The sequence below is a fragment of the Borostomias antarcticus genome, assembly GCF_949987555.1.
Source record: "Borostomias antarcticus genome assembly, chromosome: 3".
NCBI classification, from domain to species: Eukaryota; Metazoa; Chordata; class Actinopteri; order Stomiiformes; family Stomiidae; genus Borostomias; species Borostomias antarcticus.
This window is the reverse complement of record NC_140236.1, coordinates 32,288,765-32,306,428: the sequence shown is the minus strand read 5'-3', so window position 1 is coordinate 32,306,428 and position 17,664 is coordinate 32,288,765. Positions and strand designations below refer to the sequence as shown.

Here is a 17,664-nt window from a genome sequence, read left to right as displayed (position 1 = left end):
AAAACAGAACAAACCAGTTTTTAATAGAAGAACCCAGTCTCTTGGAGACAAACATTTTGAGCATATTTCATTCAACTTTCTACAAAGAAATTGTCTGTACTGTGCATGGAGCTCAGTGAGGGGCTTTGTGAGAACTCATCTTTGTTTCTTCTCTTTATTTTTGTTGAGGGTGTCTTTTTTTATCAGGTGAAAGACAACTCATCTCAACAGAAATTTTACAACCGCTTCCTGTCTCTGCTGACAGTTTCTTAGTCCCCCTTGGTTTAAATTACTACTCTTTGTTCTGCCCTCTTCTTATTCTTTCTGACCTTGTCTTTTGCCTTTCTCATTTCTGCTAGTTTTTTCTTCAGATCTAAGAACTGCTTCCTCAGTTTATGCTTCTCTCTCTGCTGTCTTTCTGTTTCTCTGCTGAGGATTTATTCTCTCTCAGAGTTCTCTCTGGTGTGGAGGACACTGGTGGATTCAAATCCTCATTCAGAGGTATCGGGTCTACCACAGCCTGACCTGCATTTTCTGGCAGCTCTTGTACTAGACTGGCGGAGTGTCCTCCATACATGGGGGTGTAAAGTCCTGCACAGCCCTTTCCTCCTTTTTCCTCTCTGTTTCTTCTCTCTCTGACAGCTCACTTGACTTAACATATGTAATATTTCTGTTTTCTTGTCTGGTAGCTGAAACGGTAGTATACAGTTGGGGGTTGTTAGAAATTATCCATACTGCTGCATTTCACCATCGCGGTATTTGACAGGGAAATCCTGTTGGAAATCTCATGGGATTTCAGACGGGTGTTATTTCGTTTTAGTGATGCACCACCGCCAGGTGGCGTCTTTGAGCAGATTTAGCAGGCTGGGCTCACTGTATTTCTCCTATAGTCTACGAATGAAGACAAGTCTGATCATTGCATCATTAAATTTCACATTCTTTAATTTAAATGCTCTGTTGTAAAGCACTTTGAGCTGAATTTATCTCTATGAAAGGTGCTATACAAATAACTTTTTTTTGTTATTACCTTGTTCTCAAACACATTTTTTCTCCATCTGGATGTAATTATTACGAACATATCTTTCTACAGTATCTATCTCAGTAACTGACGTTGGGTCAAGACGTGGTGTCTGTTAAGTCAAATGCGCGAAGTAACAGTAGGCCTATTGCTAACAATGGCTAACAATAGCTAACCTGCCTAGAACTACAAAGATAAGGCGGAAGTGAGGGTTTTGTGTTTGGTTTCTGGAATGCACCATATCCCGAGCTCTGATATAAATTTGTAAACCCTGTCAGTAAATTTGAAGACGGGGCACCAGCTAGTGTAGCTGAGCGCAGTATGGCATCATCATGATACAAAGAAAAAATAAGTTTGATTGGAGGTGTGGATCCATACAAAATTGACATAGTCGCCATGAGTAAAGATCACTCATTATTTATTGCCAATTATATCCGGACATTAACTATCTTGTGTAGCCTATACAGAGCTTGCAGAGCGGCAGGTGTGACAGTCTTGTACTAGGTTTTTTGGGGTGTATTCACCTTGAACTAAAATAAAACTGACAAACAAATCAGTATTTTTTCAGACTGTCTACCACCAGCCTGACTCTGAACGTCATCATCCAAATGACATGTGTTATAAGAGTAGTGTATCCCTTTAAGAACCGTAGCTGAGTGAGTGGTCAAGTGAGAGAGAGAGCTAGAGAGAGGGAGCTGCTACAGGCAGTTCTCGAGCTAAGAGCCCGAGTGAATGCAGCAGGAAGAACTCTGTGGAGATAAGTTAGCTCGCAAGTTTAGAGATAGCCTTGCCCCGTGTCCCCACTGCTGTTACCAAGAAGAGGGTAATTGAACCTGAACCTGAACTAGCTTCAGCCCTGGAGGAAAATACTCCCCTGTGTTCCACAATCAAGATTAGAGAGCTGAAAGCAGGAAAGTTCAACACATGGATGGAAATGGAGATAATCATTGTAACGTTAGCTAACTGCTTTTTAGCCACTTTAATATTATGAAAGCTGCTGTCATGAGCTAACTGGCTATCACGGTCTTATTGTGCACCTTCATAGCTTGCTATTGGCAGACAGCACTAAGTTCTGATTGACAGCAGACAGCACTAAGCACGATTGTTCCATATGAGTTAACAGATATAGACCCGACATCAGTTACAGAAATAGATACTGTAGATATAGGCTATGTTCGTAATAATTAAATTGCAACCAGACGGAGAACAAGAAGTTTGAGAACAGGATAAGCTCATCTTATGCCAGATGAGGCTACAGCAATGGGTCAATAAGTAGTATTACTTCTCCCTCTATGGGCATGCGAGCGGTGGTGCGGAATGATGCAGACGGTGCGTTGAGATCCCGCGGGTAAGGTTACTACTCCCAAGTTCCCCCATCTGTATAGTGTCAATAAAGGCTATCTTATGCTGATTCTGATGCCATACATTTCTACATTGTAAGTTTTATTTTAGACTGACAGATGACAACCAAGTTAACCAAATGTTAGAGAAAATGTACAATTCCTAGTTACATGACAGAAACACAGAGAAATATGTTATATTACTTATAGTTCTTTACCTTTATTTTCTTCTAGCAAGGTACTGAGCTCTTCCTGCAGGGTCGGCGTTGACGCTGCCTGTGGTGAGCATTTTTCACGTTAGTGCCATCTAGAAAATAGATTAAAATAGTTATACATGACTAATACATGTATAATTACCTAAATGAAATGCCATGCTATTAATTTCTCTCATAAAATTAATGCCTCAATATTGGGAGAAATTATTTAATTTGCAGATAAATCTATGCAAAATTATACTAAAAGTTATAGTAAAATAAAGAACTATCATGAATTAAATATGCACATAAGCTGCCAATGCAGGACATGTATATATCATGTACAGCATTTTGAAATGGTCTCATTACATGACACTTGGTGTCACCACGTTTTCAAGTTCAGTCACATTTTACAGGCACTTAATTGGCCACCTAAACAAAACAGGCCCTCTTCCCACTAAAAGTCACTATCAAATTCATCATATATAATTTGCAGATAACTTAATACATTGTTTTTTTTTAGGTCATACCACATGACATCCAAATGTGGCAACAACATTCCAGCAGTTTAAATGGGATTTTATTCCCAGAATGAGAGAGATTTACTAACCTGCCATATGTTTATTTGGGTCCCTCTCCTTGAATTGGTTTAAAAAAAAAAAGTCCCAAAATTGTGTTTTAATGGTCTCGCCGGATGATGCATCATAAAATGAACATCTTCGGACAACATTCATTTGTATATTATGATGGAAATATAAAAGCAAATGCTTTGCAGTTTTGTTCAGGAATACAAAACATGTTTGAGATTATGCCAGATGGGGCAGGAGAAACATTAGAATAGATTTAAACTCATTTTGTCATGGCCATGGCCGGACACATGACATTTCGGCACTTCAAATCTCAGAAAAATGACCAAGAACTAAAATGCGGAACTAAAATTTGGAAATGTTAAAGTGAGTATGTATGTGGGAAGGGTACTATACATGTTATATTTCTAAGCATTTTGATTTTTTTTAAAAGGGAAAAAAATGCAGATGGACAAAAAACGTAGGCGTCACATCATTGACCCAAGTACAGGTACATTGGAATTCTTTTAATCACTTGTCCTTACAGTATCTTGTCAGTGCTAATCAGTTCCTCATTCCAGTCCTAGGTTCTCAGCTAGACATTTAAAGGTTCCCAAACAGGCAATTTATAATACTATCCGTCATCTAGCAGTCTTATCAGTATCATCTCTCTATCAGATAGATATCATAACACTACTTGACAGTCTTACTCAGTCTCACTCAACCAGTTAGTATAAAGGTTATTCTATTCATTTTAGAGGTAATAATAATAATAATATTGATAATAATAATAATATAAATAGTAACGTAGGCCTTACTGCACCAACTGTAAAACCATTGTAAAAAAAAAAAAAAAAAAAAAAAATTGGGTTACCTAAAATGTGTAGAGGCAGTAGGGCTGTATATCATCTTGGATTTCGCGATACGATACGCATCACGATACACAGGTCACGATTCGATACGTATCACGATACAGAGGTCACGATACGATACGATACGATACGTATTGCGATACACACATCATTTACTGAAAGATTTTAAGTGTTCAAGACTGAAAACTGAATGGCTCAAATGCACTATATAGATAACTCAAACTCAATGACTGGACAGAGAACTAGCTAATAAATATTTTACATTTGATATCCATGCTTTTTAAACTGTCAACATTGTAGTATTTATCGTTTTTCAAAATTATTTATATGTATGCTTTTTTAACTTAATATTGTAGAATATGCTTTTTAAACTGGATTTAAAAATTTAAATCAAAAAAAAAAAAAGAATTTTTTTTTTTTTTTTTTAAATTTTACAGCGCCCGGCTGTATCGATACTCCGGGCTGAAAGATCGATACAGTATCGCGAGACTACGTACCGCGATACATCGTTGTATCGATACAATCCTACAGCCCTAAGAGGCAGTGGATATTTCCATATCGGTGTTCATTAATACTCATACTATAAATGCCCTTGCTCATTTTCGAGATGTGAGACATAAATTTGGCTAGTTAGAAGACTGAGATTCTCATATTTTCAACAGCCATTAGAACTCAAAAATGTAAAATTATGCAGCCACAATTGCCTACGGTTTGGTGAGAGAAATTAGCTTTTTTCATACTGAAGTGATCAGAGATTTGTGTAGATTTGCTTTGGGGAAAATGGAACCCCCGTACACGGTCTTCACTTGCTCAATAAAGTTTAATAAACGTTTCGGTTAAAGGGACCTTATTGAATTATATACAAAAGGCAGGGTCAAATTTGAATTATATACAAAAGGCAGGGTCAAATTTGAATTATATACAAAAGGCAGGGTCAACAGTGACCAATCATCACATGCATTTCATTAATGACAATAGGTTACACCTTAGGGATCAGTTAACTCCTACAGGCCTCAACAATAACGGTTGCACGATGGCCCGGGGCCAGTAAACAGCTACGTCGGGCATGTACAAATATAACTCACTAGCCAGTGGCATTTTTTCAATGCTCAGCGTGTTTTCCCCCCCAAAAAAAGAGACGTGTACACAGCGTAGTTTACTTTGAACATAAAAAGGTTTTTTGCCTGATTTGATTTGAATGTGCCATTCCGCCAATCAAGTTTGAGTAGTGCCTACAGAGTATGTGACGTGTAGTGGTAACAGTCTTTCTCACAGAGTCAGACAACATGCCAACATGGAGGCGAATGCAAAATATGAGTTCGGGCCAGTAAAAAATGACTTTGGGCCAGTAGATTTCTGACCCACTTGCCCGACCGGGCAAGTGAAAAAAAAACCTTAGTGTTGAGCCCTGTCCTACAATAGGTAACAGGTTTTCTCATTCTCTCTACTTCCAGGCATTATTCTTCATTAGGTGAGCAAGAGACTTTTGATGATTTTGATTTGTTTTGAAATCAAATTACATCAACTGCAAATAAGGTGCAACAACTATTTTGATTATTATAATTTCATTATCGTGTCATTCTGAATTGAATTGACCCACCACTCTATAACAGTAGCTTGTAGCCTCCAAGTTTGTACTTATATCTATGTTAAGCTAACCAGCTAGAATAGACTTAAAAGATCGGCTTTTACGATCGGCCAATTTGGCGACCACCGATCGAGTCATTTGGTTAATGGTAAATGGTAATTTGGAGTGAAAATTGGCCAATTTAAATTGGTGGCCGATCGATCAGAGCATCCCTAATGGTAAGTGCCTGTGGCGGGGGGTCTTGGCCCCCTGGAAATGTTTCATGTCAATACTTCATTTTCCACATTCAGGTGAATATTTATGCACCATTTGTGCTGGATAAGGACAACAAAAAATGCACAATCTGGGATCAATTATCAGGATTTTTAGCCTTATAAAGCCTTATTCCTGGCTTCCCTGGCATGTATCTGACTAGTACAGGTTAAAATATTTATTTTTTGTGCAGTACAGAGTTCTGTGTCAATAACGTCGGCGTGCGCACCCTGGCTCGTTGCTAGCTATGGGCACACTCAAACTCTAAAAAGTATGATATACGTGGATTTCAAGTTCAGGAATTACATGGTTTATGCTTACCAACCTCTGAAGTCGTCCTGTAAACACCATAGGTCCTTTCGCCTCTGCATTTCGAAACAACAGTAAAAAGTACTAATTTCACCAAACATACAACAGCCATCCCTTCACGCTGTAAACCTCCGCGAAATTCGGATTCGGATGATTTTGCAGAGGTTTACAGCGTGAAGGGATGGCTGTTGTATGTTCGGTGAAATTAATACTGTAGATCTCGAGCCATTCAAAAGAAAAACCATAAAAAAAGCAACTTGATGGCGCACGTTGCAGGGGGGGAAACACTACAGACTTATTTATACCTTGCTTCCCACAGAGGTAGGCTATTTTGTCCTGGCATGCATGCAGATGACGTGATACATCTGTCTCACAGATTGTAGTAGTTCCTCTGCGCTGATATGAAGTGTCCTTGAGCAAGACACTGAACCCCAAAGTTGCCCAAAGTGCGGCACAGTGGCATAGTACCTAGTACTGTCGCCTCACAGCCAGAAGGTCTTCGGGCCTTTCTGTGCGCCCGGGCCTATGTTCTCCCCCTATTTGCAAGGGTTTTCCTCCCAAAAAGAACCCAATATGAAAAACATGCAGAAGAACACATGCTTTACAGTCCCTGACCAAGAACTGGACTGAGCACTTGGGCTTGGTCCCCGGGCGCCGATGGCTGCCCACTGCTCCTGGCTGCCCCTGGAGGCCCCTGGAGGAGGACAGCTGGGATGGGCTAAATTCACCGGACAAATTCCACCGGCGACATGAAAAATTGCATATGTGTGTGTTGTGTGCCATGTGGCCCTCTCACTTGTGTGTAATGTGTCACTGTATGGCAAAGACCCCCGCCCTCCTCTCAGGTCCTGTAATTATTATTATTAACCACAGTCACACCAGATAGGCTACTGGGGTGGAAAATCTCATTAACAAATATGGAACCACACAGAGCGCGCCCAACTTAGGTGTTTAATTTATTTATATGGCTTATTACATCATATATTGCCCGCTCTTCATTGGTTTGCTAGTTAAAGCTATGCCTATATACCCTTTTTTTGTTATATTATTGCCGGTTTGGGAACCTTTAAATGTCTTGCTGAGTATAGGACTGAGATGAGGAACTGATTAGCACTGATAAGATACTGTAAGGAGAAGTGATTACAAGAATTTCAACACATGTACCCTTACTTGTTATGCGAATGACTGCATCCGCATCGCTCTGCCGTAACCTCGTTGGAATGAAGTCACCATAGCCTGAAAGCCTGACTCATTGTGTGAAAGAAAACAGTTTTCACAAGAGAGTCTGAACTTCCAGCCTCCCAGAACGATTTGAGTTTTCCCAGAAAATGGGGCACCAATCAGGAGACTGCATTTTAACTGCCATTCCGCACCCAGCCCCTGGTTACAACATACAACAGGAGTCCGATGGTAAAATGAAGCAACAAGTGTTAACGTTAACGTTAGAAGAATTAACACAGCCATAAGTGCAGTTATTGCAGAAAAAGACTCAATAACAACAATTAAAGAACAAGAGTATTCACTAGTGGAGTTTCTCAGCCGAAAATACATTTTCACCGTTCTTCCGACTGGATATGGCAAAAGATTGATCTATGTTTTGTTACACTGATTGGCTGAAGGAGTTCATCTGTCAAGGCAAGTACTTCTTCCCACTCAAATCGTTTAAAACTCTATTGTGAAAAGACTATCGTGAACACTTTTATCTTTTTAATTTTTTTGCGATTAAGTCTGGCTTTCAGGATAGTCACCAGTCTCATGAGAAAATGCTCATGCTGTTTATTTTGTCATGACTGCACGAGTGATTGACATCCTCATCACCTCAACACCATCAGCGTTCGCTTGCTCATCCTGAAAGTGGAGAGAGAGCAGAGGACCATTCCGCGGAGAGCACTGCTTTCATCTCTGCAAAGTAAAAACAACAGCAAAAAACATTCTGAAGCAGCGGTGGCAATAATTTTGTGGCGGGGCACCGCTGCTAAATGTATAAAACGGATTCCCTGAAAACTGGGATGGTAACTATCACCAGGAGTATAGTTTCTAACCTACAATCTACATTAGTCTGTAGCCATGAAATAAAGCCTACATTATTCTGTAGCCACAAAACAAATCTAGATAAAACTGAAATAAGTTTAAGAACATTGGACCTCATTCCTGAAATGTCTTCTTACGAACTTCGTAAGACCAACCCTAAGAAGGATCCCAGCCGGATTCATGAACGTGTGGAAATGTGTTCGTAAACCGCCAAAGTGTTCTCAGCTGTGCTCCCCTTCTTAAGTTGAATGCGTGTTCTCGTTCTCTGAATTTGCATACATAAACGACCCGCCAGCTCCTTACTACAGGGTCGTGTGCACATAGAATCCCCAGACAGCGCGGAAAAAGTTGAATGATGTTCAAGTTCACGTGCAAATTCGACATTTTATGCGTCAAGCAACATACCAGTAAAGTGAGCAGTGAGATGTTTCTCCGCTGGCTCTTACAACGTGCACACTAAGCTTAAGCAAGGTGAAAAAAAACAATACAAAATAACAATAGAAAACAAGACGGTATATGAACGTTTAATACAAAATGCTAAATATATAGCCTACATGAAAGGGATGTGTTGAGAGCAGATGCAATCGTACAGTTTAGTTAAATGCCTGAGTAGGCTACTTGTGGATCTTGATAGGCCCTATATATTACGTAGGACCATATGATATATTTTAGCTTAGGATATTCACATGTTTATTTAGAGAATGTAGATGTGTCCATTCTGACGACTATGGAATATAAGGTGCTGTTGTGGTGATTCTGAGAATAGCGACTGAGTTTAGTGCTTATTTATTCATTCACTGCCATTTGCAGTGTTTGTGTAGAGCTTTTATTTATTTTAGGACACCACATTGCCTCGTAGAATCATGACTATAAATGTCAAACATAATTGGAAATGATACAAATATCCTTGTATTTATGATTGATTATTATTTCAAGCCTAGGATGTCTGTAGAACTGATGTGAACGCAGTCACCTCGGATTTCTCATAAATTCAGCCCTTGCGAACGGGTGCATTCCAATCTGGCCTACCTACGACTGCATTTCCGCGTTCTTAAATCCTGTTCTTAGATTAAAAACAAATCCCAGATACGAAACCATTCAGAAATGGCAGAATTGTCCCCGGAAACTTCTTCTTAACTTCTTCTTAACTGCGTTGAGGAATGAGGACCATTGATTGAACTTTGTGTTTAAAGGGCACTGCACATGCTAAATCAATTTTCTAATGCGTTTATCATATACATGTTGGTCTCTGATGGTCCTACCAATGTACAAAAGAGAAGCTCCACCCTTCAACAAGCAATTCGGATTTTCAGAGTTTTCCGCGTTGTTACTGATGTTTTGGTGACGTAGATCGAGGAGCATTATCTTAGTCCCGCCCAGGTCCCGCCCTAGCGGCCAGGTTTGGTTCAGCTCTGAACTCTTTTCACACTTTTTTTCCAGCCGAGTCGAGTGCGTCACATCAGGAATTATGCTGCATCGCTGTTCTGTTATCGGCTGCTAAAATCCACACGTATCGCTACATCTTGTCCCAACTCTTCGTGAAGAACTTGGCACCCCTCCCCCGCCCCTCCCCCTCCATCTCATTGGTCAACGGGGCTTTCACAGGAATCCATTCAGACGGATGGAATAAGATCGCTCAGGGGCGAGATGTGAGCGTTTTTTTCTGCATAGGACATTACAATTCACTATTCTGAGACCCCAGAAACCGATTTTAGGTAGGTAAAAACACCCTTTAAAAAAAAATTTGCATAGCATATAAATAAACAGTAGGGATGCCATGAGGAGGATTTTTTCCCCCACTGGTTAATTAACTTATGACAACACCGGTCTTACCGTACATTTTACAAGCCCCTGCTCTGTCCGCGTGCATCATTCTTTGAACGGTTCAGTTTGAAAGGCTTTTCAAGAATGTTTGAAAATTCTTTACATTAAACTAGGGCCGCCCCCCAATTGTTGAGTTAACATTAGTCGATGAGAAGAGTCTTAGCTGTCCAGGTTTTCATTTGTCGTTAAGTCGCAGAAAAAAATCTACAACCTCAAAATGCATTTGGGAGCTGCACAATTGTTAGACTGGGCAGGACATTATCCAAAGTGTGGGATCACTTTGAATGTGTAAAGAACGACCACAAGAAGGTGACATGCAAACATTGCAAGCAAACATTTGCCTATCATTCAATGACCTCAAACATGACTTATCACCTGAAACATGTAAGTAGCCTAACTTAAGCCTGGCTAAATGGCGCAGCCATACTAGACGTGGCTAATGGCTGCAAGTCTGTCTAGCATGGCTGCTCTAGATAGCTTAGACAGTTTTGGGCTATTATCACATATTTCATTATTCAATTAAACAATTAAATATTAAATAATTAATGGCCTAATTTAACATCAACAAAATTAATTTTACATAAAATAAATTGCAAAGTTGCATGTGAGTGTTTGTGGGGACAGCAAGCTAAATGAACTTGCTTAGCCTACAGTAGGCTGGCTTCATTGTGAGAGACGCAGAGCTCACATCTCTGACAAAAGGGACAGACTTGTGTTCTTTTCTCATAATATGAGAAGACTGAGATCAGCCAGCTATCAGTCTACTGTTCATACTCTTTTTTGGGGGGAAATGTACAGAACAAGACAGGAAATGGATATAGATATAAATTGAAGGATATAATTCAATCATTAATACATTATTGTTTTAAATGGATTTAAAATGTCCTTACATTCCCTCCGTCTTCCCAATCACCTCCAGGGAGCGTGGGATGGAGTTGTATTTTCAGCTGTATTTTAAAATTTTCAGTAAATTAGAGCAGATATATTCAATTAAAATTGAAATGTTTAACAAAGGGTACCCAGCTTTCAATGGGTTAATAATAACTTGTAGGTTATTACAGTAGGTTATTACAAGAGAAATTACAAGAAGAAGCAAAAAAAATCTATATATACAGTATGCCTAGATATTGGACACGCATACATGCATGCATACATACATACATACATACATATGTACATACTCATATACATACATTCATACATACATGCATACATACATTCACAACACAAATAAACACTCAGGCATTGTTGTAGAGTCTGATGGCCGCAGGCACAAAAGAGTGCCTGAACTGTTCTGTATTGCACCTACAGTATGTGGGAAGAGCCTGTGGTTGAAGGTGCTCCCCATCTGCCACAGCTCATCATGGATGGAGGGGATGAGAGGTGTTGTCCAGGATGGACTTCAGCTTGTCGCTCATCCTCCTCTCTGCCACAGGCTCCAGGCTGTCCAGTTGTTGCCCCATTACAGAGTCCAGTTTGTTGTTCAGGTACACTCCCAGGAACTTTGAGTCCATCTCAACTTCCTCCCTTTGGATGGTGATGGGGGTTGGGGGTCTCTTATTCCTTCTGAAGTCCTCCACCAGTTCCTTGATCTTGCTGATGTTGAGTTGGAGCTGGTTCTTTCAGACCATTCAAAGAATCTCCTGATCAACTAGTTATTAACTTTTAGATTTGGGTATTCGTTCGAAAAAGCCTGTAAAATGGTATTCAGGACAGCCCTATCAAGCATCCACGGGAAAAGGCATATATAAAAGATCGATGTCAGGATTTATGAATCGATATTGTTAATTCAAATGAAGATCAATTTTGAATCTTCAATTTTTAATGGGAAAACTCCATCTATCTAACTAACAGATCGAACAACATCTATCTAACAGATCTAACATCTATCTAACAGAACTATCCATCTCTTAAAGAAGTGGCTTTCAAGGAAAAATAAGCGTTCCTGATACCTTTTCAGAATGCCTGCCATAACTTCCCCACTCTGTGACCAATGCAGGGCCGGTCACATGGGGTGTTAAAATGCTGAGTTCCAATTGGCTGCCTAAATCTGTTCAAGGCCCATGCTTCTCTGATCTGTTCATTCTTCTCTCTCTATACTTTCAGCTTCTGCTGCTGCCATGTCACTGGACACTCCGGTGGCCATGGAGACGACCATGGACACGCCCATGGAGACGTCCATGCCCATGGAGACGGCCCTAACCCTGGCTCCAAACCCTCCACTGGCCCCAGCACCAGACCCTCCTCTAACCCCAGTTCCAGACCCTCCCCTTACCCCAGCTCCAGACCTAGCTCCAGAACCATTCACAGCCCCAGAGCTATCTCCAGAAGCACCACAAGCCCCAGATTTAGTCCCAGCTGCTGACCCAGCTCTAGACCTCCCCCCAGTTCTAGACCCAGCTCCGGCCCCGGAGCCAGCCCCGGTTCTAGACCCAGCTCCGGCCCCGGAGCCAGCCCCGGTTCTAGACCCAGCTCCGGCCCTGGAACCATCCCCGGTTCTAGACCCAACTCCAGCCCCAGAGCCAACCCCAGCTCCAGAACCGCCCCCAGCGATAGCCCAGAACCCCAGCTGTAAAATCATGACCTTCAGACCCACTATGGAGGAGTTCAAGGACTTTGCCAAGTACGTCGCCTACATTGAGACACAAGGAGCGCACCGCGCGGGCCTGGCAAAGGTAGGCTACATGGAGACAAGTTGAGCAGAAGATAAGTTATTTTGGTTCAGATGTAGGCCAGCCCATGACTTATACAGTCATACACACACAGCTGGAATCTTGTTTACCTTATCTTCAGATCACCAGACCGGTTATGCAGTGACCATTGTTTTTTCTTTATCTTTCCCCACCCCCTCTTTTGCATTGCTGATGTTTCTAATTTGCCTGCTTTCACTTTCACAATCTCCTACTACACTCCTCTCTTCTCCCTCGTACTCCAACCCCCATCTTCACACCCCCTCTCTCCTTCCCTCCTCCCCTCCCACCATCCATCCTTTCCAGGTGATTCCACCTAAGGAGTGGAAGCCACGACGGACGTATGACACCATTGAGGAGATGGTAATCCCCTCACCCATAATGCAGGTGGTGACGGGCCAGTCCGGCCTCTTCACCCAGTACAACATCCAGAAGAAGTCCATGACTGTGAATGAGTACCGCAAACTGGCCAACAGTAAGAAGTAAGCGATGACTCCCAGTGAAATAAGAGTCTGGAAAGCCCAGTAGGATCCAGGAAGTGTGTGCATAGAAAGAGTTTGAGTGAATGAAAGGATTGTGTTTTCCAGATATCAGAGATGCATGTTTAATTACTTGTGGTCATCATTTGATGTTAACAAATGACGTGAAAACCTTATACAATAATAATCATAATTTTTAGTTCAATGATGTCATAAAGAGGGACCACTGCCTACCTATAGATTTGCATAGTTTCAGATTAAATTTCTTATAATTATATTATAAGATTCTATTTCTATAGATATAAGGAAATTATATTTATACAATAATTCTATTAGAAGGTTATACGATTATAATAATTATTATAAGATTATATTTCAGATTCTATACTGCACAGTCACTGTACATATGGATTTTTTTTTACTCTTATCTAGTGTTTCTTTTCTTTCCAACCTTTCTGCAATTTTCAACTGCTGAAATGTCAAATTTACCCCCCCCCCCCCCCCCCCCCCCGGGGGCATCAATAAAGTATCTATCGATCCATCTATTACATTGTGCTTATCACCCTTCGTAATCAATCATTAACAGGTTTATTCCTACCTTTCCTCACCCAGGTACTGCACTCCTCGCCACAAGGACTTTGACGACCTGGAGAGGAAGTACTGGAAGAACCTCACCTTCGTGTCTCCCATCTATGGCGCCGACATCAGCGGGTCTCTCTATGATCCTGTAAGTCAACCAATGACATGCCAGCTTAGCCGGGTTTACCAGTACTGGCAGGGCCCCGGTCGGTAAAAATGCTGCCTTCCTTCCTCCCTTCCTGGGTGAAATCACTCTCTGGAGTGACTGAATGCTCGATAGTATTGTCCTAGAAAGTCCCTGTCAACCTCTCTCTTCAGACTCAAATATCACTTAGAATCGATGCTCTCCGCATGCTACATATAGAGTCTGTGCCACTTCGCTGCCCCAGCTGGTTTTTGGAGGGCGGGTCTAAGGGTCAAAATTGAAGTGACAGGTCGTAGCAGCAATGAGACATGCTAGCCTAGGTTAGATGTGTAGGGTTAGGTTGGGTGGAAGCTCCCGATCGCGATGATGCCCCCAGGATTTTGGGGGTACCAATCACTGGCCAGAATCCGAAAACCAGTTTGGAGCTAGACAGTTTGGAGCTAGAAGTGTCCCAGACCCATAGAGAGTTCTGCAGAATGCAGTAACGTAGTTAGCGTAGCTTATAGTGTATCAGTGTAAGAACTTTCATGGGTCTGGCATTGAGACTACTGTCACTCTACTAATTTATGGATATGTTAACTGGGGCTGTATACAAAAAAACATTGAAAGGCTAAAAGTTGTGGCTAAATGGCCAAATTTAGAGAAAATTAGAAGAAAAGTGGCCGTTTATCAAAGTAATTCACCAGATATTTTAGTTTTAAAATAGCTCCTAAACCTAGGAAAGGTTGGAGTAGCCTATCACTATATAGATTAGTAGCCTATTTCTCTACATGATGAATTCGACAGGTAGCCCCACATCTACGAATCACAGTGGTCATAGTCAGCTAGTGCTGTCATGAAGCACATTGTAATCCCTAGCGACGAGATCAACCCCGCCTTGTCTGTTAGTAAAAATTCTCCATTAATTAGTAAAAGTTCTTCTGAGCAACTTTGTTAATTACATTTTAGGGGAAACTTCTAAATAGGAACTTAGTGCTAGATACTAGGATATGTTTATCTAAGATTATTTGTGTATACAGCCCCAGGCTGGTAAAAAAAAATGGGTGCTCTTAGTTGGCATCAGCTTGAATTGTCTGCACTCGATCTATTTGGTTGTGTATATTGGCAGAGTTGGGAGCACTAGGCTACATGCCAATAATGCATGTTTCATTCAAATGTCGAGTTTCTGTATCTCTTCCTGTTTTGGTATCTCCTTGATTTGACAAGCTTAAGCTTCATGTGTTGCCATGGTGCCATCTAGTGGTGACAAAGTGTAGGTGGCATTCTCCCACCTATCGGTGGGAATGGCAGTCCTTCTGGAGAATGAATGAAGCATAACTATTACAAATGTAATGGGGTTTTATAACATGACGTGTGTGTGTGTGTGTATGTATAGTATATGTATCTATACATGTCTGTTTGTATGTATGTATGTATGTATATGTTTGATATTTACCTGTGTGTGTGTGTTTGTGTCCAGGGCATTACAGAGTGGAACATCGGCCACCTAAACACACTACTGGACATGGTGGAACAGGAGTGTGGCATTGTTATCGAGGGCGTCAATACGCCCTACTTGTACTTTGGCATGTGGAAGACCACCTTCGCCTGGCACACTGAGGACATGGACCTCTACAGCATCAACTACCTACACTTTGGACAGCCCAAGTCCTGGTCAGTCTCGTTGTGTTTGTTGGTTTGTTTGTTTGTTTGTCTCTCGCGCTCACTATCTCCACCTTCTCTTTCCTTCTCTCCCTTCAAACCCGCCTTCTCCCAGTCTCTTACTTATTATGTCTGTCTCTCCAAATTGATAGTTAAACTTGTCTGCATCATCTTTTAAAAATGTATTTATTGGCATGACAAATCAAGTTTGTGTTGGCAAAGGACTGTGGACAATCAAGGAAAAACAGGGTAAAGATGGGATCAATAAAACATGAATAATATTAGTAATGGTGCTCAGAGAGCACTTCCTCCACCCAGGAATCCATTTGGTGGCTCTGTGATCACGCACGTGCGTGTGAGCAGGACATGTTTGGTATTTCTGCATTCGTTAGGTCGAGAGCTTAATAGCAGTCCAAACTCTGTGTCCCTGTGACCTTCCCATGTCGAGATATTTTTTTTATATCTTTATTTTTTTTTTTTTTAATTCCTCCTACTGACAATGAATGGGGGGAATTTTTCACTCCCCAAGTCCAGAATATGAGTGGTGGTGAATGGCCCCGCCCCATGATTTAGAATCACATCCGCTCACAAATTGAATGGGTTCTGAATTGGCTCATGCTACACCCCTCCACCGAGTTTCATGAAAAGTGGTCTGGTAGTTTTTGCGTAATCCTAGTCCAAAAAACTAATGTACAGGTGGGTGAATGGCCAGCCCAGCCGTGTTTGGGCGGCGCCTGGACCTGCCCCGTGATTCGGATCTGCTCCAAAATGTAATGCTAAGTTGGTCCATGCTACACCCTTCCTCTGTGTAATCCTGCTAAAAGACAAATAAACGAACGGACACACGCCACCGAAGACATTACGTACCTCTCGCCCTGCGCTGTTGCTGGGGCAGAGGTAAAAATGTAAAATACCCATTATTTTTGCAACATAGGACTTTAATTTCACTTTTCATTTAATTTAAGCTACTACACATTATTGAAAAGTGATCACTAGCATGCAGCGGGCTGAAAGAGACAGTTCTTTAGCATCTTCTAGGCCTATACATATATCACACATATCAACATTAAGCTTGAAACCTGTAGTTTTTAGCTATATGCAAGCTTGTCAAGTCAAGGAGATAACAAAACAGGAAGAGATACAGAAACTCAACATTTGAATGAAACATGCATTATTGGCATGTAGCCTAGTGCTCCCAACTCTGCCAATATACACAACCAAATAGATCGAATGCAGACAATTCAAGCTGTTGCCTGAACTAAGAGCGCCATTTTTTTACCAACCTGGGGCTGTATACACAAATAATTTCAAAATCCCAGTTGAAATATTGAAAAAGACGATGTTTGTTAACATGCTGTATACTGTAGGCTGTCAGATCAAAAGTTTCAGAAGCTTCTCTTGAGGTAGGCCTACATTGGTTTGAAGACTAGGAATGTTGTAGGTCACTGGCCAGAGATGAGGTAGCCTAGGAGTTTTCGTTAACCCATTGAAAGCTGGGTAACCTTTGTTAAGCATTAGGCTACACATAATAATAATAATAATAATAATTATTATCATAAAAATTATTATTATTATTAAAATAATAAAAAATTTCAGTAACTTGCCAAACACTGAGGAAGACGCACTTCTGTAACCCATAATTTCAGCTGGCCCCCCAAACGTGGCATTTGTGCTTCCATGATCCATTCATATTTTGAGCAAGAGAGAAGAAAAGGACCCTAGGTGTTTATCTCCTGACTCATCACAGTCCGTCCTCTCCTCTGGCCAGCCATCGGTTTTATTATATTATTATTGTAGGAGCTCAGTCTACTACTGTGAGCTACTGAGGTGCTAACCCTCAGAGTGCCTGGTGACGTGCCGTACGCTCTAATTAAATTGGCATTGGTTGTTATGTTGCTTTCCAATACATGATCCATAGACGGCAATTTTCAGTGCAGTATAACATTAATTTATTGTCTCCATACATGCCAACAAAGTCCATACTCAATTGTGCAGAAACTCAACAAACTTAGCGCCATAGGGGTCAAAACCTGTTTGCCCTTCCGGGGTCAACACCTGACAACAACAGTGAATGTGCTACCTTTGTACCTGCCTCAGGTAATGTGACAGTGCCACCCAATGTCCACACAGCGAATTACACACAGATATCCCAGCAAC

At 41.2% G+C, this 17,664-nt stretch overlaps 1 protein-coding gene across 1 annotated transcript in view; it reads left to right on the top strand.

Annotated features, from left to right (window-relative positions):
- Nucleotides 1-12,093: 12,093 nt before the first annotated feature.
- Nucleotides 12,094-17,664, top strand: part of kdm4b (lysine (K)-specific demethylase 4B) — a gene marked incomplete at its 5' end in the record, with an annotated part of 59,752 nt that continues 54,181 nt past the window's right edge. Inside the window, 4 exons of the mRNA XM_084436136.1 lie at nt 12,094-12,648; nt 12,970-13,145; nt 13,755-13,869; nt 15,326-15,519. Coding sequence (XP_084292262.1) covers nt 12,094-12,648; nt 12,970-13,145; nt 13,755-13,869; nt 15,326-15,519 — 1,040 coding nt within the window. The remainder of the gene's footprint in view (nt 12,649-12,969; nt 13,146-13,754; nt 13,870-15,325; nt 15,520-17,664) is intronic.